The sequence below is a fragment of the Mastomys coucha genome, unplaced genomic scaffold (genome assembly GCF_008632895.1).
Source record: "Mastomys coucha isolate ucsf_1 unplaced genomic scaffold, UCSF_Mcou_1 pScaffold20, whole genome shotgun sequence".
NCBI lineage: Eukaryota > Metazoa > Chordata > Mammalia > Rodentia > Muridae > Mastomys > Mastomys coucha.
Window position 1 is genome coordinate 131,452,677 of NW_022196903.1, and position 23,123 is coordinate 131,475,799.

General features: G+C 43.0%; 1 protein-coding gene across 1 annotated transcript in view; it reads right to left on the reverse strand.

Moving 5' to 3' along the window:
- The window catches only part of Eps8 (epidermal growth factor receptor pathway substrate 8), a 168,517-nt gene that overhangs the window by 5,447 nt on the left and 139,947 nt on the right, over positions 1–23,123 (reverse strand). Inside the window, exons 16-20 of the mRNA XM_031383705.1 lie at positions 21,584–21,717; positions 17,901–18,009; positions 16,668–16,811; positions 7,759–7,984; positions 1,250–1,430 (exon numbers count right to left, since the gene is read on the reverse strand). Of these exons, the coding sequence (XP_031239565.1) occupies positions 1,250–1,430; positions 7,759–7,984; positions 16,668–16,811; positions 17,901–18,009; positions 21,584–21,717 (794 nt within the window). The remainder of the gene's footprint in view (positions 1–1,249; positions 1,431–7,758; positions 7,985–16,667; positions 16,812–17,900; positions 18,010–21,583; positions 21,718–23,123) is intronic.

A 23,123-nucleotide genomic window follows, 5' to 3' on the forward strand; every position in this document is an offset into this window, starting at 1 on the left:
TGTCTCTCCTTCTTCAAGTTTTCACTTGGCCTGCTTAGCTTTAATGACTAAACTACCTTTCCAGCTCTGTCTGTCTGTCTGTCTGTCTGTCTATCATCCTATCTATCTATCTACCTATCTATCACCATCTTCATGACCGACTATCTATCTATCTATCTATCTATCTATCTATCTATCTATCTATCTATCTGTCTATCTAAGGTCCTATCTATCTACCTATTTATCACCATTCTCATCACCATCTATTTATCTATCATCTTATCTATCACTGTCTTCATCACCACCTATTTATCTATCATCCTATCTGTCTGTCTGTCTGTCTGTCTGTCTGTCTGTCTGTCTGTCTATCTATCTATCTTCTACCTGTTTTTGGAATGCTTATTTTATTTCATTTCTGGGACAGGGTCTCATGGAGCCCAGGCTGGTTTAGAACTCTCTACGTAGCTCAGGTTGACTTTGAACTGCAGGTCCTCCACCCCCCAACTTCCAAGTGCTGGGATGACAGGCACAGGTCAGTACTGTGTGTCCCATACCCTTAAATAGCACCATGGCGCAGAGACAAAGGAATGTCAAGGGATGTCCGTGGCCATGACCCAGAGGCTCTTTTCGCACAGAATGACCAGTGAGCACCTTAAAGGATGCAGTTGGGCTTCTAATTATCAACCTCCTCAGGTTCATGGTTCTTATCCCTAATAGAGCAGCAGACAGCTTTCTAGTAACATGGCAACTGACTAACAACTACACTTTGTTGTCAGTTACAAGTGAGTGAGTTTCTATATTAAGATTCCTCCAACATGAATTATTCATAGTTCTGAGCATATACAAAACATCTACAGACTTTTAAATCAGAGATACTAAAGCAGTACAGATTTCTCTGATTTCAGCCTTAAGACATGCTACCCTTAGCAAGATGACTTATGTTACATGTCCTACGAGGCATGGACTAGCTAAGGCCATTGTCTTCTTCTCACATAACTGATGATAAAGAATAAAATGCCAGCAGTCCTCACAGCTGGTAACAACTGTTTAAGAGACTGGTGAGGAATCCACACCAACAACTAGAAATTCGCACTCTCTTCTCCCAATTCTATCTCCCTCTTCCTTGCCTTTGAAGAGTTAGCCACCATTTCCTCATTACGGAACAAAGCATGTCACCTGGGCTCTGACAACTTTTCAGAGTCACGGGTGGCACATAAGTGACCCAGCTGAGAACCCATGTGGACCTATGCAGTCCACACCGGATACTCACACTGGGTTGAATCCCTTTGACTGCAGCCACGTCTTTACTTCTTCCGGCGAGGAGTCATAAGTGATATTGATCACGGGAACGTTCTGCCGTGGCACATGGAACTTCCTCTGGGCGGCACTGCGCCCGATGGTCAGCCTCTGGAAGAGTTCATCCTGCACCTCCTCCATCTGAGACTTCCTTCCTGGACACCAAGAGGGAGCAGCCACAGTCAGACATCTCCAATGTGATGTCCCCTCCAGAACCCCATCCCTAATCAGCCTCAGAGCCCTGCGAAGTTTGGGATCCAGGGTTAGAGGTCTTGCCATCTTCCCTCCCTTGTACCTCTACCTGGTATAAACTGCATGATAAATTATTAAGGCAGCTTCCTGGCCCCTCTAGTGGCTAAGTCACCTCCATAGGCTGGGCCTGTACCTACCTGCCCAGCTTTACAGGAGGCAGCATGAGTGCCTCATGCTTGATTTACAGTTAGGGTCCCCACTAGGCTGCCCATGGACCTGATGATCTTCTATCCTGCTTTCAACCAGTAAGATCTCATCCAGGGACTTGTCTAGAAGTCCTTCTGGTGGCCATAGCTGGGGACGGTCAAGGGAGAAAGCTGCAGTCGTTACACAGTAGGCAGACATCTGGGACACCAGAACCCTTCCACAGTCCCCATGCCAGCCTCCCATAAGAGTCTGGCGTGACTGTTGAATGTCAGAGTGTCTAGATTAAGACCACATGTGATCCTCTCTCCTGAGATGATTCTTTCAGCTCCAAGGCTTCTTCTACAGACCTCCAACCTAGCTTGGATCCTCACTCTGATGACCTCACTTCCTAACTTAGGGATAAAACTAAGGAGGTGAAAGAAAACCTCAGAAAGTGCACTGTGAATTGCATGGCAGTGTGGTCTGCACCATGGAACCCTGACTCAAAAATTAGTAAATAAGAATCTCCTCCAAAATGCCCCTCAAAGGTAATGTGTCCAAACCCAAATTCTCAGGATCACCTCAGTGCTCTGAGTTCATCAAACACAGTGGCTTTCTTTTTGCATTTCTTCACTCTTTAATGGCAATGTCACCTTTACCTCAGAGCCACCCGGTGGTGCAGCCCTTCAATCTATATCAAACAGACTAGCAAATTCCTTGAATTCCCCACTTCAAAATGTATCCCCAATCCTGCCTATCAATTCTTTCTCTCGTTTTCCTGCAGCTTGGTCAGAGGCAGCAACCTACCACAGGTCTCTGGTTCCTCTCTCCATCACCCCCCACCTCCCATCATCCTCTGCGAACAGACGGACAGCAATGGTCCTGTTGGATACTGCAGCTCGTGGGCTTCAAACCACAGCACTGATGGAGCTGCAGGCCTGATCTCTGCCTCTCAGAGGCAGTTATCTGTGTTTCCTCTAGCTCCCTACCCTAGCTGAGCTCCCTACCCTAGCTGAGCTCCCTACCCTAGCTGACGTGGTATCGCTTCCTTGGTGCCTCAGAAGCTATTGATCATTGCAGCCTCTTTTGTCTAGAATCCCCACTACCACCACCACCACCAATATACCTACACGACCTCCTCTGCAGCTCCTTCAGCTTTGCCAGCCCTACTTAAAATGGTCATTTCCTCCCCCAGAGCATTTCTAATCCACATAGCTATGTTAGCCTCCAACTCCTGACCATGTTACCAGTCTCATCCAGGCAGATAGTCATTCATCTTGCCTTTCACCTGAGACCTTTTCTCTGAGACCTTGATAACCATCATGTTCCAATCATCGTGTGATCTGGGTCAGGGGATGAAGAAGGAAGAGAAATGATCTGTCTAAGTGTCTCTGTCAATTAGCAGTAGAAATGAGCTGATACAGCTGCTCTGACTTTCAGAGGTCTGCTCTTTACTTAGATTGCTGAAATGACCTTCCATGAACTTTCCCAGCATCCTCCACTCCCAGACATGTGCTTATGAATGACCGTGGCTTTATGAGAAAAAATGACAAGGGATCAAAATAAAGGGAGATAATACCTCTATGTATCAAAAATACATATATATATATATATATATATTTAGGTATGTTGCTATCTGTTGCTGTTTTTGAGAACTCAGAACTGGTATCATAATCCAATAAACTAATTATCTTGGCAAGTGGCAATGACCCAATAGCTGAGGGAGCTTTTTATGCCATTCAGGGAGAGTGTTTGGTGTCTCTGGAAAGTAAGTGAACCGTGAAACAATTAGTGTTATCAGACCCTAATTTGTATAAAGGCCTCAAGTATGAAAGAGATGCTAATTTTACTTAGTTCATTCTTCAACAATTTCTCTCTCACTCTCTCTCTATATATACATGTATAGTATATATATATGTATATATATAATACATATATTATAGTTATATAATATTATACATTACAATATATTTGGCTCATATCCCTCCTCATCTCTTACCCTAATCCCCACCATCCCCCACTTGTATAGCCATCCTGCCTTCAGGTCCTCTTGTTGGGTTTGCTTTGTGATCCACTGAGTTTCCTCAGGGCCACTCACAGAGGCTAAGCACGAAGCTAACCCTTGGAGCATCTGTAATTCACCAGTGGTTAGGCACGAAGACAATGACTTTGTCTCTCCCAGCAGCCACTGGTGGTAAAACCTCTTAGAGAGAGAGAGAGAAAGAGAGACCCTTCCCATCTAGGAAATGTTCTGAAGAAATGAAAACAAAATTATAATTAACAAAGAGAAAGAGAAAGAAAAATGGAGGAAGAAGAGAAAGGGTATTGTGGATGGATAAAAGTAAACAGTGCCTGGGTTCCAGGAGCTGCTTTAAACCACAGGATGCTCTGCCGTGCAGAAGACAGGTCAGTTTTGAAAGGCAAAGAGAAGACACCGCCACACTGCGCCAACGTCTCCACTGCAGAGGGCACCAGGCCACAGCCAGGCTTTCTCCAGGCGTTACAAAAACACCTCTTTCTAGAAGGTCCCTTGTTTTGGTTTCCATTTTCAAGGTTCTCTCCTAACAACAAACATACCTTTCTACAGTAACAGTTCTGATGGCAAAGGATTGCAGTCAAGTCAAAGGGCTTAGATTTCAAAGGACCGAAGAAGAAATGCAAACCAAACTAACAGGTTGTCTGTCGGCAACTTCAAAAGTGGCAAGAGGTGATGCTTTCAGGATCTGGGATGGACTGACATGAATAGCTTACACAATGCCTGGCTCCAGCCACCTCCAGGTAGCAGTTCTGAACCGAGGGAGTGTTCCACTGTTGGTTCGTTCCTTGGCCACCGGTTATACTATGAGTGTGTGTGTGTGTGTGTGTGTGTGTGTGTGTGTGTGTATGGGTTATGCATGTGAACTTGTTTGTGATATTCAGAGTATATGCTTATATACACTCCTATGTAGGTCAAAGGTCATATGCCTTTTCCAATCACTCCCCAAGTTATATATTGAAACAGAATCTCTCACTGAACCTGGAGCTTACTGCCATGGCTGGATGGCCAGCGATCTGAGGATCTGCCTGTCTCTACCTGAATGAAGTTCATAGCCATGCCTGGCTAGTTACATGGGTGCTGAAGATAAGAACTCAGATCCTCACATGTGCTTGACAAACACTCCACCCATCTCCCATTGTTTGGTGAATTTTCAGACAGACATTTGACATTTTGGCCTTGCTCATGGCCATGAGATTTGCATGAGTTCCCACTTTTCAGCATTTTCCTTTTATTTTTTATCAGAAGTTTAGGGAATGGACAGAGACTGTAGTAGCAAGGAGCTTATCTTGAAAGAAATGTGGACACATACTTAATTTTGCCATCTGCTAAATGACCATGAGACAGCCCTGACCTCTGTTCAGAAAAAGATGCTCCAAAAACGTGCTATCGGGAAATATTCATTCTACAAGAAGAAATAAATTTATTTAATCCAAAATGCACTCTTGACATATTTTAAAAAGAAATTTTACATGAGCAATTATGAGGCTATCGGATGTTAAGTAAGCAAGTCCATGAGTTGATTTGGTCTGTTTTACAGACCCTGGGACCTGTTCACACTTGAAAAGCTAACTTGAAAATGATGAGTTTCAATTATCAGGAGGGTTTACTTGCACAAGAATTCAAACTATGTATCTTCCCCAGTAGGCTCTCGAGTTTCTTCAAGTGGGACAAAGAACACACTGTTCCAGGCCGTGCACTGCTCCAAAAGGGGACTGGATGCCTCTGAACTCTGACCTCAGGCCTGGAGCAGCCCGCCACAGTGTCAGAGGTCATTGCGCTGACGTGTTAGACAGAGTCATGTGCAAACTTGTGGGAAGAAAGGAGAAAAGGAGACTCATTTCTCAGAGGGAATGTTCCCCAGGGAAATGAAATATATTCATAGAACTTTCCCATCTGAAAAGTATTTCTCTGGTATCTTTGAAAATGAAGCATCCCTTTAAAAGCTCAGAGTTACACATATTTTCACACTCATATATAGTCATTTCTGATGCAGAATTAGTTGTTTTTCCAAATTTTCATTTTTTATTATATTTTACATTTATTTATTTATTTATTGGTGTGTGTATATGTGTATACGTGCACATGTGTGTGTTTTCAGAGGACAACACAAGAGAGTTGGTTCTCTCCCTTTGCTCTGGAGGTCTCAATTGTTAAATTCAGGTCTGGCTTAGTGGTAAGCGCCATTTCCTACTGAGTCATCTTACTGGCCCCTCTTTAATTGTCTAATGAGGTCAAACATGAATAAAAAAGGTGATTTGAATCATTTATACTTCAGACGAGAAACTCATGCATGAAATAGGTTTGTGTTTATTACATCTAGCCACTATTTTCATTACAGTTAAAGAGTAATGCATTTACTTCTCCTCTCTAGTAGTTTCCATTTATTGAGACTGATCATAAAGAGCACAGGCAGTTAGAACCCACTGGGGTCAAAAGGCACCAGAACATTTAGGAATGTAGTTTGATCTGCGTGTGAAGGTTTGGTCTTTTGTTATCTACTGTGATGGTAAGTGCAGGTCCCCAAGACCTGGTTGTCCCAGAGAGAAGAGAGTTCGCACATACACCTTGGCCCCAAGTTATTTCTGATTGATAGATAAAAATGCCAACAGCCAAAAGCTTGGCAGAAGAGACATAGATGGGGTTTAGGTTTCTAACAGCATAGGGGGTAGGTATACCCAGCTCTAGTGCTGTTTAAGGCTTATCGTGAATATAAAGGTTATGTGTGTTTTCCATCCTGGAAACAAAGGGTCAAAGGTAGGGTAGAAACCCCAGGTTGAGATTTCTACCACACCCGAGCCTCGAGTTTATGATGTCAGCTCTGAAGCTGAGAGTTCAGTATAGGCACCTGGTGTCCAAGATGAGACTGTACAGTAAGACTAAGCTTGGAATCATTCCTTCTCCACAACATCAATAGTACTGAAGAGAATAGAAACAGATCGATCATTTGTAGTAAGAGTAATTGATAAAGAGAAAAAGGCACGGGACCTTGGGTGTGGCCCTGGGGCAACATGGTAGACATGTTTCCCTCATAACATGTCCCTTACTTTTATATACTTTTCTCAAACTTCAGCTATAGGAAAGTTCTCCTGGTTTTAGTTTTCCAAGTTTTCTATAATGAGTGATAGTCAAACAGATTGACTTACAATGCTTTGCAGACATAATTAGGCATGAAGCAGATGGGCTCTAATGTACAAGGTACACCAAAACCTCTCAGGGTTGCCTTCAGCTTTCAGAGTATCCACACAGCTCTGCCCCAGCAACAGAATAATCCTATGTTATCATAGCATCTTTAGTTTTTTTTTTATTTTATAATGGTTCTCATAGAAACCATTCTCATGGAAAAATCCATTTTAATTTGTGAAAACATGAAGTCCAAGTTAGAAGAAAATTCGACGTTGATACCGGTGGGCAATTTTGTGATGCGATTGTGTATGCGTCTGAGAATGGCGAACACTCAGGAGAGGACAAAGAGGGAGAGGGGGACCGCCATGACAGTAGTAGACATTTGCTCACTATTTGCTTATGCTGGTCAATATTAATCCGAATTTTCAAGCCCAGCACTGCTCACATTTCCAGCTGTCTCACAGTGCACAGTATTGTCAAACATGCCTGGTGAAGTGCCATCAGTAGGCCCCAGTTGTGACAAACAAAAACTTCTCAGGGAGAGGGAGATTGGGTGCCCACAACCTCCCTACTTTTCATGTATTATCTCCTTGAATCTTCACACTTGTCCTACAAAACAGATTAGCTTTGGTTTTCCCCACTTTCCAAACTCTAAAATACACAAAGGCTCATTAAGCCTGAAGCATGTAGGTGCGAGTGTTTAGGAGCTCATGCCAGTACTTCTGCTCAAGCAAGCGTGCAGTCAACAGTCACAACACCACTGGGCTATGTGCAGAGATGCGTGCCTTAGAGGGCTAAGAAAATGACCTGCTTCTCAGAGAAACTCACAGGTAGAGAAAACCGGGTGAACATCCATGAAGGATGCGTAAGTGGCTATTATTTACCTCACAATATTTACTATGAGCAGACTAAGTGGAACTGGGTTTGGCCCCCGGGATACTTACGATCCACTGGGAGTTGTTTGTATCTCTGGCTGTCCCGAACGATGCTGCCCCCACTCTCACTGGAGCTGCTGTTCTGACGGGTGACATTTGCTGGAACCTTGGGCACAGGAACGGGTGCTGGTACAGAAGGTGGAAGGGGAACCGGAATGGGTGCTGGTGTTGGCGGGGGTGACGGGGCAGAAGGAGCATCGGCTGATCTCGGGCCGCCGTATTCCGTCCTTTGTTTCTATAAAAGATAATAATTAACCTGAAACATAATGTGTGAATATATATACATATATACACATATATGTATATATACATATATATATGAATGAGTGTGTGTGTGTGTGTGTGTGAACTTAGGCTGGAAAATGAAGTACAAATTGACAGAACATCCTTGGATATTTTTTTGTAAAGTTACCTGTGCCAATCCTTAATAAATGTAGGTTTGTATATATACACTTTTGATCCAACATGACATCACAGTTATTAAGACCATGTTCAAAGTCAACGTGTGAGTTTAAAGAGTGTCAAGCTCAAACCAAGAACAAATAATATCATAATAATACATGCCAAGAAAGCTGTTTGGGCTTGAACTTACACGTGACTACAGTAGGTTAGAGATACTGATTTTTACAGTTTAAACGAATAATAATTTCAGTGGTACCGAAAGTCAGTAACACTGAGTGTCACTTGCTCTTGTTTTAAACATAGGCCACAGTCAAAGGCCTTTAAACTGCTGTTTACAAGGAGGGTTAAGGAGCAATGTGTGAATCTGGAAAACAAAGGGCCATTATTATTTTAAAAAATAATGAACTAAGTTTAGACTGTTATTGACTTGTTCAAGGCACAGCCCTTTCTACCACCATATTACTCCTCATTTATCCAAATTAGAAATCTTCTTTGTTAAAAATGGGAATACAGGGAAGGAGTGGATGATTTTAAGGATAAAGGCACAATTCTGGCTGGGGATGCAGCCCCGTGCTAGAGAAGAGGAAAGGCAGTGGAGGGGGAGGCAGGGGAAGGCCTGTGAGCAGGGATTTACATTTTGAAAGGCCGATGTGGTAAAGTATACCATTGAGCTATGAGAAAACAATATTTGTGTATATTTCATATTCAACACAATATCCAAAACTTTAAATACAGAGAAAACAATGTAGCTAGCAGACAACTACATGTCGAAGACTCCACATTTTCCACAGGGGCATCTTTGCCAATTCAAAGATGCAAAGTTACAATTAAAGCGACATTTAAATACTGCACCAGCACAGCTTCAGGTAACAGGCATGGTTGGCAGATAAAATCCGAGAGAAAGCCTTTTGGAAATCTGGGGCTTGCGTTGGGGTAGTATTTACCTCTCACTTCTAAGTTGGCCCAAATATAAGGCAATCCTGATTTTTAAGAGTGTCCCCACCGCGGATTGCCACAGAGATTAAAACCATCAAAACGCACACCACACACTACTTTAAAACTAAATAGTCACTCACAAAACAACACACCAACGGCTGACCGAGGTGCCTTCTCAGGAAGAGAAGGTCATACCTGTGGAAAGCTTCCCGGGAGGGAGGGGACCCTTGGGCTTTGTGGCTGTTACTCAAGGATATGACTCATCCCAGCAGATGGTATAAAGGTGGGAGGCACTGGGAAGGTGGGAGGGGGAGGGGGGACTCAAAGAGGGCTAGATAGTGTTGCTGGATACAGAGGGGAGGAAAGTAACAAGGCGGGAAGAGATGGGAGGTGGGAAAGTGACTGCCACAAAGTTAATCATGAGAGGAAGAGTTCCCAGCCTCCCAGCATCTCCTCTTAGAGACACTTCTAATACATCGAATAATGTGTCAGAAAGCATTGGTGTGTCATTACAAACCGCACAAGATACTTCTCTTATATTTGGGCCAAAAAAATATCTAAAGCAATCCAAACATAGCAAACATCAGCAAAAGCACCACTTAGCACACACCAAAGACACTTAATGTATATGTTTGTTCCCTTGCATTTCACTTCACGGTGACTTAATGAAATCATGTCAGTGTTCCAAAAGTGCCAGCATTTCAGTGACTGGTTTGTTTTTTGTTTTTTGTTTTTTTTCTTTCAAAACCTATGCCAACGAAAAGTGCTACAGGCTCTGAGTGCCACAAAAAGTGATTCATTCTGTCTGCTTCCATAAAAACAAGAACAGCTAGTGTTTTTTCTATCTGTGGAATAACACCGTGAGGCGCTCAGAACATGGCGACAGTGTCACAGCCAAGCCCCAGAATGGACTTGCCAAGTATTCGGGTCCCAGCTCATTCACCCCTGCTGGGCGCAGAAGGCAACAATACCAATGGACCTCACTCAACAACAGGTGGAGGCAGAGGCAGGCGGATTTCTGAGTTCGAGGCCAGCCTGGTCTACAGAGTGAGTTCCAGGACAGCCAGAGCTACACAGAGAAACCCTGTCTCAAAAATACCAAAAAAAAAAAAAAAAAAAAAAAAAAAAAAAAAAAAAAAAAAAAAAAAAAAAAGGTGTAAACTGAATGGAAGCTTCGAAAGCCACATAAAGCCATTTTCATGATCTGTGCCATAAATTCTATTTACTTGCATACTCCCGTGTCCCCTCAGTCTTCTCAGCCTACTTCATGCCTCCAACCTCTGACAAGAGAACGGAGAGAGGACGGGATCCTCCTGTCAGTGTGATTCACTCTGAAAGCCACTGAGTCAGGGCTTGACCCTTGACCTTCTGCTCTAAGTCCCTCCCAGCACACCTGCTCCTCTCTACCTACTGCCAAGCGCCTGCTTTCTTCTCTCACACTCTTGAGCTGGGCTCTTCCTGTTGGAGGCACAGACCAGTGACTCGCAGCACACCTCAAGTCATGGAAGACTTCCTTGAGCACAGTTCACTTGGAGCCTGGTAATTCTTCATGCCCCAGGAGGCCAAGGCTCCAATCTGATGAGAAACCTTGGCCAGGGGGCCTTTCCCAGGAGTCACCACTAAAGTCCTACATCTCCACAAACCTCCCAGTGCTGCTGGGATGGACCCACGTTTGTACAGTGCTGTCACTTCCTGAGTCTCATCGTCTCTCACAAATGCCAAGCTCCGCTGTAAACAAAGCAGCCTGTGTTTTTCTCTGAGAGGACTCAGAATGTCTCTGCCTCTTAAGAAACGCACTTTCTTACTGACAATTAAGTTGCAGTGAGTCACTCTTCTTTAGGAACCAAAACTGAGTAAAAATTCTCAAGCACTGAAGTTCGAGAGAGTAACACACCTGATTCCTGCACGGTCCTGCTTCAGAGGGGAGACTGTGCAAATAAAACCCAACCAAGCGACTGGCAGAGAACTGCTCTTACAATTTTGCCCTACACTGAACAGCATGTTTATTTTCTCCCTTGAAATTTGGCCTCTCTGTAATTCTGTGCTGAAAATGGCACAGCTGGAATATTTGGAGGGTGTTAAGTCCAGAAACTGAATCCAAAAAAAAAAAAAAAATTATAGGAGGAAGAGTTGCCAAGAGAGACCGGATGTGAGTTACCTCTGACAGCTCGCCAAGTAATTGCTATTAGGAGACGGAGCAAACCACAGTAAATGAGAAAATTAACACGGGAGATGGGATTGAAAAAAATATCAATTATAATTTACATCAAATAACAGCAAACATGAGCAAACTGGTTTTTGACAGCAAAATTACCTGCCCACAAGTCAGCCAGCAAAGGAGTTTGTAAATACATGATTAGTCCCCATGGGCTCTACCCAAATTCCAGCTCAGCATCCCCAGGAGGCACAGTCAGAATATCCCAGGACCCACTGTGCTCGTTAGAGCATTATGTGAACACACTATGATACAGGTTCATCTCACTGACAGCTTAAAGAGAATACATTTAAGAGTCAAGCATACACACATAGAGAAACTGAGGTTACCAGGATTGGGGAGGTGGGCACAGAAAATCGGGCTGCAGGTCTTTGATACAAAGTAGCAGATGGTGAAGCAGAAACAGAGAAACTGAATGCTAGTATGAGGGGCAGGCTTGGTGATGGCGTATTAGAGTTGGGTTTGCTGAAGGAGCAGACTGGCTTCTCCTATCTGGAGATGGGTAGCTGTGTGAAATGATATGCTCATTCTTTTACTTTTATGATGATTTTACTTTGTAGTGTATGCACTTTTAACATCATTTGTGTGTGTGTATATATGTATATATAAAATGCATACACATACACACAGTCACACACACACAATACTCATAACATGCACACATGTTTACTCAACAAAAAATATCAGCGGCCCTTGTTTAAGAACCCTGCCTCTAACAAATGGAGCAGGGTCCTGCGTAAATAATTTATAACAATTTTTAAGGAATATTAAAAGCAAACTGGCCTGTCTGAAGAATATGAAGTGATGTTAGGAAGATGGTCGCTCTCTGCCCAGCAGTATTTCAGCATTTGGAATGAGTTTAAACAAGACACGAATGAGATGGGCTGGGATCAATACTGCTGGTGGTTTCACGGTCACCTCTATAAACGATTTCCACCTTCAGTTTAAGGCAATTTAACATGTATATAGAGGGATAAGGGAATTGTATGAGTTCCTCACATCTACAGCCAAGTACACAGGAACCAAGAAAAACAAAATTCTATGTCTAAAGGTGCACAGTTGGCTACTCATAAAGCCAAGGCGAGAATCTGTGCCAACACCAGAGTAAGCTTTCTACATAATACTACAACAGCCAAGAAATGGGGTGGGGTGGGGGGCTTCACAGGACCTGGCAATGGTTACTTGGACACTGGTCACTATTGGATCCCCCCACTTGGTGGAGTAAGAAAAACTACAGAAATAATAAACACATACACTCAATATTTAACAATACACAAAAAATTGTTTAGCCCAGCTGTGGGTGTATTAGAAATATGACCAGGAGGAAGTCATTTCTACTCCTCACACAGCAGGGGACCCATGGGAAATGGTCCTTTCAGGAGATGACCAGTACTAGCCTGGGAATCAATTAAAAATAATTGTAGAAAACCTTTCTGTGGCAGTAGACTCTGGATGGAAAGGAAGCAGTCTGGGCCATCTGTTGCCCAGATAAGAGAGGCAAAACCCTTGGGGTGACCTATAGTTTAACAGAAAGCCAGGCTACTCTTCTGTGCTTTTCAAAATTTACTCGCTTCTCCTGTGGCTTCACTGAAACACACACACACACACACACACATCATAAATACATACAGAAACATACACTCACATAGGCACAACAGAGATATTTGTCTACACACACCCACATGCACAAACACACACATCGCAAATGCATACATACACACACACACTTTTGTAAATTCTCCATCTCATCTCTTCCTCTTTTATTTTAAACTCCTGGCAAAGCCATGGTAGGAAGCGCACAGGTGGGAATCTGTCTTTGGAGAGCTGTTAAAATCACTCCAAATGTGAGGATTATGATGCAACCCCCAGGGACTTCCAGTGAGAACTCAAAGCCTATCTGGTGCTGCTCCAGGCGTGAGGACTCCTGCTGTCAGAACAGACCCAAACAAAGGGTGTGCAGCAAGAGACAAGAGCTGCTCTGGAGACTACTCCAGGAACTGCTCCCAGAATCCTTCAGGACCAGAAAGGGAAAGGGACAAAAATGAGGACAACTGTGGCCATTTAAAAAGCTCCTCACGGGAGGGGAGTAGTTCACACCCAAGCCCAGGTTTGCCACTCGCAAAACGCTTGTGTTGCCAGCCCATTTTATAATGTGCATTTCCTAAAGTATTAAAAAAAAGACATATAAAATGCAAGAAATGGCCACATTGGTCTAAAACAATGCCTGCATGAGTGATCTCACTGCACAGTGCATGGGAGAGCCTGCATGACTGATCTCACTCCACAGTGCATGGGAGACGTGTTCTGAGATCAGGTCTCTGCAATGCAGTTGTAGGCAGAGGTAAGTTGACCGCGATGTTTCTGAGGGGTTTGCTTTCCCATCCTACTCCATTCTTTGCAGAACTACAAGGTCATTAAGGACAGGGATCACTGGAGAGAAGCCAGGATGTCAGGGTAGGTAGGGAAGGACATAGGAATGTCACGGCAGAAAGGTCAGGACACAGTGATGTCACAGCAAGTAAGTAGGGACACAGTGATGTCACATAAGGTAGGTAAGGGTGCAGTGATGTTACAGGAGGTAGGTCAGGACACAGTGATGTCACAGCAGGTAGGTAAGGGTGCAGTAATATCATGACAGGTAGGCAAGGATGCACTGATGTCATGACAGGTAGGTAAGGATGCAGTAATGTCACGACAGGTAGGTAAGGATTCAGTGATGTCACGACAGGTAGGTAAGGATGCACTGATGTCATGACAGGTAGGTAAGGATGCACTGATGTAATGGTAGATAGTTTATTACAACTTATGAGACCTCTATTGCATTCAGCCCAGAGTTCCCAGGTAGAGAGTTTTCAATTCCTTTCTTTTTTTAAAGAAACAGTACTTTTATTATTTATTTAATGTATATGAGTACATAGTAGCTGTCTTCAGACACACACCAGAAAAGGGCATTGGATCCCACTATAGATGGTTGTAAGCCACCATGTGCTTCCTGGGAATTGAACTCAGGTCCTCTGGAAGAGCAGTGAGTGCTCTTAACCGCTCCACTCAATTCCTTTCAATGGTAGGTCCTCACCCTGAACTCTACACATTCAGAGAGGTGAGGGAAGGGAGAACAGGAGGGCATCAGGAAGGAGGAAAAGGACAGAGAGGGAGGGAGAGAGGGGCGAAGGAAAGAGCTCACACCCACAAGCACTCTTCCATACACATTTCTACAGGACTGTGGAAAAGTTCAAAAGAGAAACAGCCAGAACATGCAACCCTTCACAGCGACCACAAGTGACTATGTATACAAAGTTTCAACACAGACTGCTGGAACCTCTGAATACTTAAAAAACAAGATTTTGATAGTGTCAAAGTTGACAAAAATGTAAGATGAGGCTATGTGAAAGAAAAGAATCAAGGAGAATGTGTGTGTGTGTGTGTGTGTTTGTGTGTGTGTGAGTGTGTGTGTGTGTGTGTGTGTGTGTGTGTGTGTGTGTGTGTGTGTGTGTGTGTGTGTGTGTGTTTGTGTGTGTGTGTGTGTGTTTGTGTGTGTGTGTGTGTGTGTGTGTGTTTTGTCCCTGTACTATTTTTGCCTGTGATGTATACTAATCATTTGGGCTCCCTTTAGCCAGAGGGAGACTTGAAACAGGGAAGCCAGCACACAGCTTGGGGCAGGAGTCACAGCTGAAGTAAAAGGCAAGACCAAATAGCAATCAGGTAAGGACTGAATGCCAGACTCCTTTTCAGGGAGTCCCTGTGGGGACGGAGACTCGGAACACACACTATTTAGTAAGCTTAATTAAGTTAGCTTATTTTCAGTTTATCTGTTCCTAGGAATCATGCACCCAAGCAGAGCTCAATCTGAGTAATTGTTTTTAATATGTAAACTAGAAATTCTTGGATCTGTTTGCCCATGTGCCCAGAGGATATTCTTTATAAACAGTGCAAGCTATACTTTGTCATTAGTTAGAATGTTTAAAAATCCCTACTTTCTCAGAGGGCAAACACTCCCTTCTCTGGATTTTAGGCACACACTTCAAGCATATATGACATCACTGTTAAAGGTAAGATTTAAAAAAAAAACTTCCAAGAAAGAAAGCAGAGGATTGGGGCTCACCCTCCCAGGAGAAGCCTTATGTCATTATGCCAGGAGACCACACCTCACACTTAAAGAAGGAGGAACTTATGGGAAGGAAAAGGTATGGAAAAATTAAGTTCAGAAAAAAAAAAAATCACTGCAAAAATTCACGGGAAAAACAGCAGACCATACCTTGAATAATTCAAATTCCTTCTTTGGCATCAAAAGCTAGTGACAAATGATTGGCATTAGTAAGTACATAATTGGCATAATGTGTCCTGTCAGGAAAAAAAGAAAAAAGCAAAACAAACAAACAAACCCCACCAATGTTTCTTTTGTCTTCCTTCCCTTTTTTTTTTCTTTTTGAGGCAGAGCCTTACACAGTCCAGGCTGGTCTTGAACTTACTTTGTTAGTCCAAGATGACATCGAATGCCCGATGTTCCTGCCTCTACCTGCCAGGAACTGGGAAGATGGGTATGCATTTCCACACCCACTGATAAGACTTTGTTATGTCAAATGTTTGGTTGGCTCGAGACTTCTAAACAGGCTGAATCGCTCCAGGAAGGGGCAAGGGTCTACTCTGTACTTGAGAGCCAAAAGCAGCTCCCAGTGCTCAGATAAGCTACTCAGTGTGGCAGCCGGGATAATGGAGTCCATCCAAGGCCTGAACACTGCCATCTTCAAGATAAAAATGGAGCCAGGAATGATGGTTTGGTTTTGTTTTGTTTTGTTTTAACCATTGAAAATTAGGACTTCCTCTTTGAGACATGGAAAAGAAGGTATTCTTCTAGAAGACTCTGGAAGTCTTCAGGGATCAGAGGAAGAACCTGTCCTGTCTCATCTATAACATAGGTGCATCCAATCTTAATATAAAGGAATAGCACTGTAACACCAGGACATATGTTCATGCCTATGCTAAGGCAAGCTGAGTGTGAACTGGCCAGAGATTGAACATTTAATAGACACTGAAGGCAAAGACCATAAAAGATGGAGGTGTACCCTCCAAGCAGTCTCGGAGTCAACTGATGGGTAAAAAGAAGAAAAAAAGAACCCTTTATTTGTCATAAATACTACAAATTGGTGTAAAAAAAAAAAGCATTCATATGAGCAGTAACTTATTGCTAGACACTTTAAGAATTTTCTCAGAAAGTGAATCAGAAGATTATGCATCACTCTCTACTGTCTCCATATTGCTGCTTTTTCAGCTGCTCTCAAAAAATAAAGCGATTTAAATCAAAGTGAATGCCACACAAAAGGCACGGAATTCTTGTTCATGGAAATCTGCCCAGAACCCAAGTTACCTGTATGGTATGTGTATATGGGGGATCAGTGCGCCCCACTCCAGATTCCGGAGTTCTCATGATGTCCAGAATGTTATTTGGCACAAACCCAGAGTCTCCACTGGCATTCCGGACTTTCCACCACTGCCTTCGATCATCGAGTATCTGTCAATATGCAAAGAAAGAAGAAGCAATCTCTATAAGAAACCCATACACCCATGCACGGACAATGTTCAACTTTTAATTTCTCAATTACAATAGAGAAAAAATTTTTTTTACTTCTGATAATGAACTGAGTTAAATCATATGAGTGACCGAAGTTCTGAGCAATTACTCTAAGAGGTATTGTTGATTATTTTTATTATTGATATTTGCATAAAATAAATCCTAGGACAAATCTATCCCAAATATGTACTACATCCTCAGAACGCCCCTGCCTCACGTGAGGCACTTGTAAGGAAATAAGACGGCCATCCTGGGGAGTTCTATTGTTTTCATTTGTGGAATAGAAGGAGAAAATATGGAAAACTACTTTTTAAAAAAAGATTTATTTATTTATTTCATGAGATCATACTGTAGCTTTCTTCAGACACACCAGAAGAGGGCATCATATCTTATCACAGATGGTTGTGAGCCACCATGTGGTTGGTGGGAATTGAACTCAGGATGGCTGGAAGAGCAGTCAGTGCTCTTAACTGCTGAGCCATCTCTCCAGCCCTGGAAACTACTTTTTAACAAAATGTATTATGACAAAATGTATTGTATATGTTCAAGAAAATGAACTCTGCATGACCCAAGAAATGCTACCCTCAATGTGATTACCAAGTGCAGCACTAGTGGCATTTGTGCAAATGTTTTCAAAGAGGAAATGTTTTCTTTGGCTAAACTATCACGATTCCTCTCCATTGAGTTTATAACCAGCCTTGGTTACAAAATGCACAAGTCCCAGAAGAAAGGACAACGAGGCAAGCCAAGAAATGCACTTGCCTGTCCCACACTGCCCTACATATCTCTTACTTGAATGAACAACAGTGTTAGGGGGTCTGATAACTTAAGCAGTAACACTTCTAAAGAGATACAGATACCCAAGATGTTCCATATACAAAGGAACAATTTCTTGACCTCAGTATCTTTTTCAGAGGGCTCAGATACATATCAGAAGAACTCAGCAAATTTACTTTCTTAGAGGACTAAGCTCATGAGAATCCGTTACCTCTAAGACATCATCATCCCCCATGAGAATCCGTTACCTACCTCTAAGACATCATCCTTCATAACCGAGAGCTCACTGCTGTTCCTGGCCACAAAGTCATACTTGGATTTGGCGTATTTCTTGGGTTGTGCTTTGACTGAGTCATAATTCCTGAAAAAAGGAAGAAATCTCTGTCATTCTGCTAGCTCTCCTGACATCAGAGGGCAGATGTAACACAAGGGCCTGTCCAACCCTCTCAGAAAGCCTTTGGGCACTCAGACGGCAGCTTAGCATGCCTGTATTTTTAAACTGGGGCTGGAGGGATGGCTCAGCAGTTGAGAGAGGGCACCTCTCTTGCAGAGGGTTTCAGTTCCATTTCCAGCCCCCACAGTGGTCGCTAACAAGGAGCTGTAACTCCAGCTTCAGGAGATCTGATATCTTCTGACCTCTATCTTGCACATATATGGGGGTGGGGGAATGGACATGCACACATAAATAAATAAGTGGCTTTTGCTTTGCTTTGGTTTTAGAACAAACTACTGCTCAGACAAAAGAATGATGTGAAATTAAGGTTAGTTGGTACTGAGCCAAACCTAGACTCTAAACCTGTAAGCTGCCTACTAATATACATATTAAAGTCAGGTATGGTGTTGGTGTGCCTAGAATCTCAGCCAGTGAGAGGCCGAGGCAAGAGGACCAGAGTTCAATGACATCTTGGACTACACACCAAGTTTGAGATCAATCTACACTGTGTGAGACCCCATCACAAAAAGAGGGAGAACGAACACATGGGCAAGAGTGATGATGGTCAGCACTCCTACCATGAAAGGAGGAGAATCTAGGTGTGAAGTCAAAGGAGACTTGAGACAATGCCCAAAGCACAACCTCAGTTACATGCTGACTTTACTTATTGAAGTAACCTTTCCTAACCAACTAAACATATTAAAATGATGTCTAGGGACCACTAAAAAAAACCTTGCCCAGTTATCAAGAGTGCAAAGGAAGGAGTCCATCCAGTGTACAACCAGCAACCTTCTCAAGCACGGAAGAAAAACACAATTTCTTTTTAAATTATAATCACTGATGCATGGGCTCTATTTTTAAAAATATATTTTCTTTAAAAATCAAATGCCACTTCTAATAATCAGCATTAGCAGATTTAACAATGTATTTGACATTACCTTTTTACACCATATAATAAAATGTCAAGCATTAAACAGTATTCGTATTTCCCTCATCTCTGGCACAATGGTTCAATAGTAAGATGATAAAGCCCAGTCTGAATAATCCTGTTCCCCGACCTCCTCCAATCCCATTTCTACATTTCCTCATGAACCACTATGGAAAAAAAAAAATCAATAGACTGAGACTAAGGATGGTCATCCATCCTGGTCCTCTGGCATGGTGAGTCATACCTGGGCCAGCTTTAGCAACAGGCTAACCCTGTCACAGGTCTGCAATATCTCCCAGGTTCTCATTCCATCAGACACAGGGACCAGAGCAAAGGAGGTCTTTGAACTTGTGCCAACTACCAGCTGTTTTCAGTATATTAAAATAAAAATAAAATTATGGTCACTAATCATTACACATTATACATGTTCGGTTTGGTTCTTAAGATAGGGTCTCAAACTCTAGTACAGGGTGGTATAGAATTCACTACATAGTCCAGAATTGTCTCAAACTCATTGGGACCCTCTTGTCTCAGACTCCTGAATGCTGAGATTACAGGTATGAACCACAGCACCTGGTTTACTAATACGTTATGAATAATCATAGTTTAAAGCCTGGTAAGTGTTCAGATTCTACATCCCTTCCTCTACTGTGACAGTTCTGCGACTAGCTAGTTTATTATATATTTACATTAGATTAAGAATCTATTTGAGGGATTAAAGAGATCCACCCACCCCCAGAAGTTTAGAAAATAGTAATTTCCACTCTTTCCCCTTTCTTTTGCTCGTTTCTCTCTTCTATAATCTGCAGAGGAACCACCACAGATAAGGGGATAGTAGATTTTATTCTAGGAAAGAACAGAAAACTTCCCGCAACTAGCCGCATCTCCCTGAGTCAGTGTACTAACAAGCTCTAGCCGACCATGGCAGGGCATAAGGCACTATATATAGCAGTTGCAGAGGGGTCACAATAGACCACTGTAAAGAATCTGCAGACGATCTGATGTGATACACACAGGGATCCTGAATTACTGTTATGGTTATGATTAAATGCAATCATTTCTACATGCAGGAAATGCAGTAGGTGCTGAGTGAGTATCTATCACTTGGCCAAATGGCCCATCATGCCATGAGGCAGGCTTTGAAAGGCTCTGCCTTTGAAACGCGCTGACTGCTAAGCTGGTGTGGCTGGTTAGGCAAGGAAACCCTGAAATTCCTGCTGCCTCTGCAGCTGCTCACTGGTTTTATTATATCTTTAGTTTTGCCTTTGAGGCAGGATCTCCTTCTGTAGCCATGGCTGGTCTGGAACTCATTGTGTATCCTAATAATGTTAATCCTTAAAGTTCATAAAATTCTTGTCTCTGTTGTAGATTTCTAAATTTACATTGCAATTTCATTAAGTTCCAATAAGAGCACTACTTTAACTTTCTGAGTCCCTATGGAGGAAGAAATGCATGCTGGAACATCTTCCATCTTAAGTGACTGGGCATCCCTCTACATCCCCTGTACTGCCTCTATTTAAACAGTTAATTATATGTAGTGCAAACACACACACACACACACACACACACACACACACACACACACACACACACACGGATACAGAGAGACCAAGAGAGGGTTTGAGATAGAAACAGAGTCCCACATCATAGACCCGGCTAGCCAAATATACTCTACGTGGCCTTGAACTCCATCCTCACACCTCAGCCAACCCAAGCACAGGGATTCCAGGCAAAAACTGCACATCTGGCTTATTCTAAGACTCTAATATTCTGTCTACAAGAGGGGTTATATTTAGGTTTTATATTTTGTTTTTAGTCTTTGCTAGATGGAGAAAAGGTAGGAATTGTTTCTTTTCCAGGTTACTGAGCTGGGAAACTCTTTGAGGAAACTCTGTTGTGGGAGTGAGTGTGGGTAAGTGCCGGCTACACCACAGATTCAGAGCTTAGTCTGCAATTTCCACCTTGTTTGAGGTAGGGTCTCTGCTCCCTCATTGCATACCAGGCTAGCTGGCCTTCTGGCTTTAAGGGATCCTTCAATCTCCAGCTCCTATCTCACTGAAGGAGCTCTGTGCTGACAGTACAGACATGTGCTAATGTGTCCAGTTCATGTGAGTGCTGGGATCAGAACCTGGGCCTCCATGCCTGGGCAGCAAGCACTTTGCTCACGCAATCGTGTCCTCAGCCTGGGGAGCTCTTTAGAGATTCTCCAGTGGGGACTAATGGAACAACTGTCCAAGTTCAAAGACAGCTCCTTCCTCCTACAGACCACTACCAGAAGTATCTTTTAAAATAGCAGAAGCCGGCCAGGGAGATGGACACTGAGAATTACAGACTAGATGTCCTGACTCTCCTGCCTAGCCAAACCAGGTCTTTAAGGAATGATGAAAATCGTATACAATCACTAACAGACAACACCTTGAGAGAGCAAGGCGAGCAAGGCAAGTCCCACTCCTTCTCTACCCGGCATCACGCTGAGCCTACTCCCGTTATCGCGAGCCCCCCCAGCTACCCAGAGTGCTTCGCGAGCCCCCTCAGCTACCCAGAGTGCTCCACACGGCACCTGCAGAGTGTTACCTATCTACATGGTGATTAGGAGTTGACTTGAAAGCCACGGCAGCTTCCCCTTGGTCCACATGTGGTCCTCTGTGGTACATGCTGCTACTGAACGTGTACCCATCAGCTGGAGGGTAGTCGGACACACTGGAATGCTGAAAGACACAAGCACAGCGGACTGTTACCAAGTGGTTGCTGGCACGAGTCCCCTGTCGGTCAGCCGGAGTGCTGCCCTAAACTGTCACAGGATTGCTCATTGAGCTATCATGCTGACACAGGGCAATTCGGTTTTGTTGTTAGCGTACGGGGTAAATCTTAATTCTGAAAATCTTAGGTATAAGTTCAGGAAGTTCTTTCCTGAGGAATTTCAACAATACATGTTTTTGCTCATAGACAGATTTTAAACACTGAACAATGGAATTAGTGGATGACCTTTAACCTTTGCTCCCTGTTTTAGGAACACATTTAACACTCCTGTGAAGTTAGTATCGTCGCATGAAAACTCTTTCTTTTGTATTATAAGGGAATCATATCACTCTACTTTTTTTTTCATTTTAAAAGTACCCCAAACATCATTTTAAAATTGTTACAAATGGCTGTGCTGTTACTACTATAACAGGAAACAGATACACACAAAAAACTTTGACCTCGTTAGTCAAGAGTTCTGGAGAAGATAATTCTGTAATCAGTTTTTTCCATGTGGTTGACACAATTATGATTGACTGGCTGCTCCCAAGGGAGACTTGAAGTCAATGACCTTTGAGCGTGGTATTTAAAGGCATGGGAGCCACAGGCTCAGATGGAAAACCACCAAAAAGATCACTTCCAGCATTCACATGCTTTCTGTATGTTTAAAAAAAATGTGGGAGAGTGTGATAGATGCTGAGGCAGGAGAATTTCCTGGAGTTTCCACTATTTTGGGGTTCACTGGGACAACCTATCTGGACCTGGGAATGTCTGGCAAGCATCTAAGCTGTATAGTACAAGGGCAAATTCTAATGAAAAGGCTGGTAGGAATGCCGCTGACTCCATCCACAGGCAATGTCTCCCGTGGGCCAGGGTGGATATTAAAACCCACAGTTAGATACCCACCTGGAATATACATGGGGGAGCAGATCCTCACAATCAAATATTAATAGATATTTTCCAGTCATTTAAACACCTAGGATCAGTCAACTGCATTAACTCTTCCCCAGGGAGTTGCCAGAGATGCTGAATTAAATTAGGTAATTAATATATATACACATATATATTAATACATATATAAATATGTAGTATAATATGTTATATATAAAATATATGTTTTTAATATATAATATATATAATTACATATATATAATGTATGATATATATATATATAAAAGTCTTGAGCAACTGGGACCAGGAGCTGTAAGAGTCATCCCCGGCTTTTGCCTGTTTCTTGGACAGAATAGCTCAGGATGAAGTCACAGGTCCTGAGAATGACTGGACATGCCAAGGGGGAGGAGATACGGGAGGAGGGTGACTAAGTGGTGACCACACAACCTACTGAGGCCGCTGCGGGGGTCAGAGGAGGCAGGGA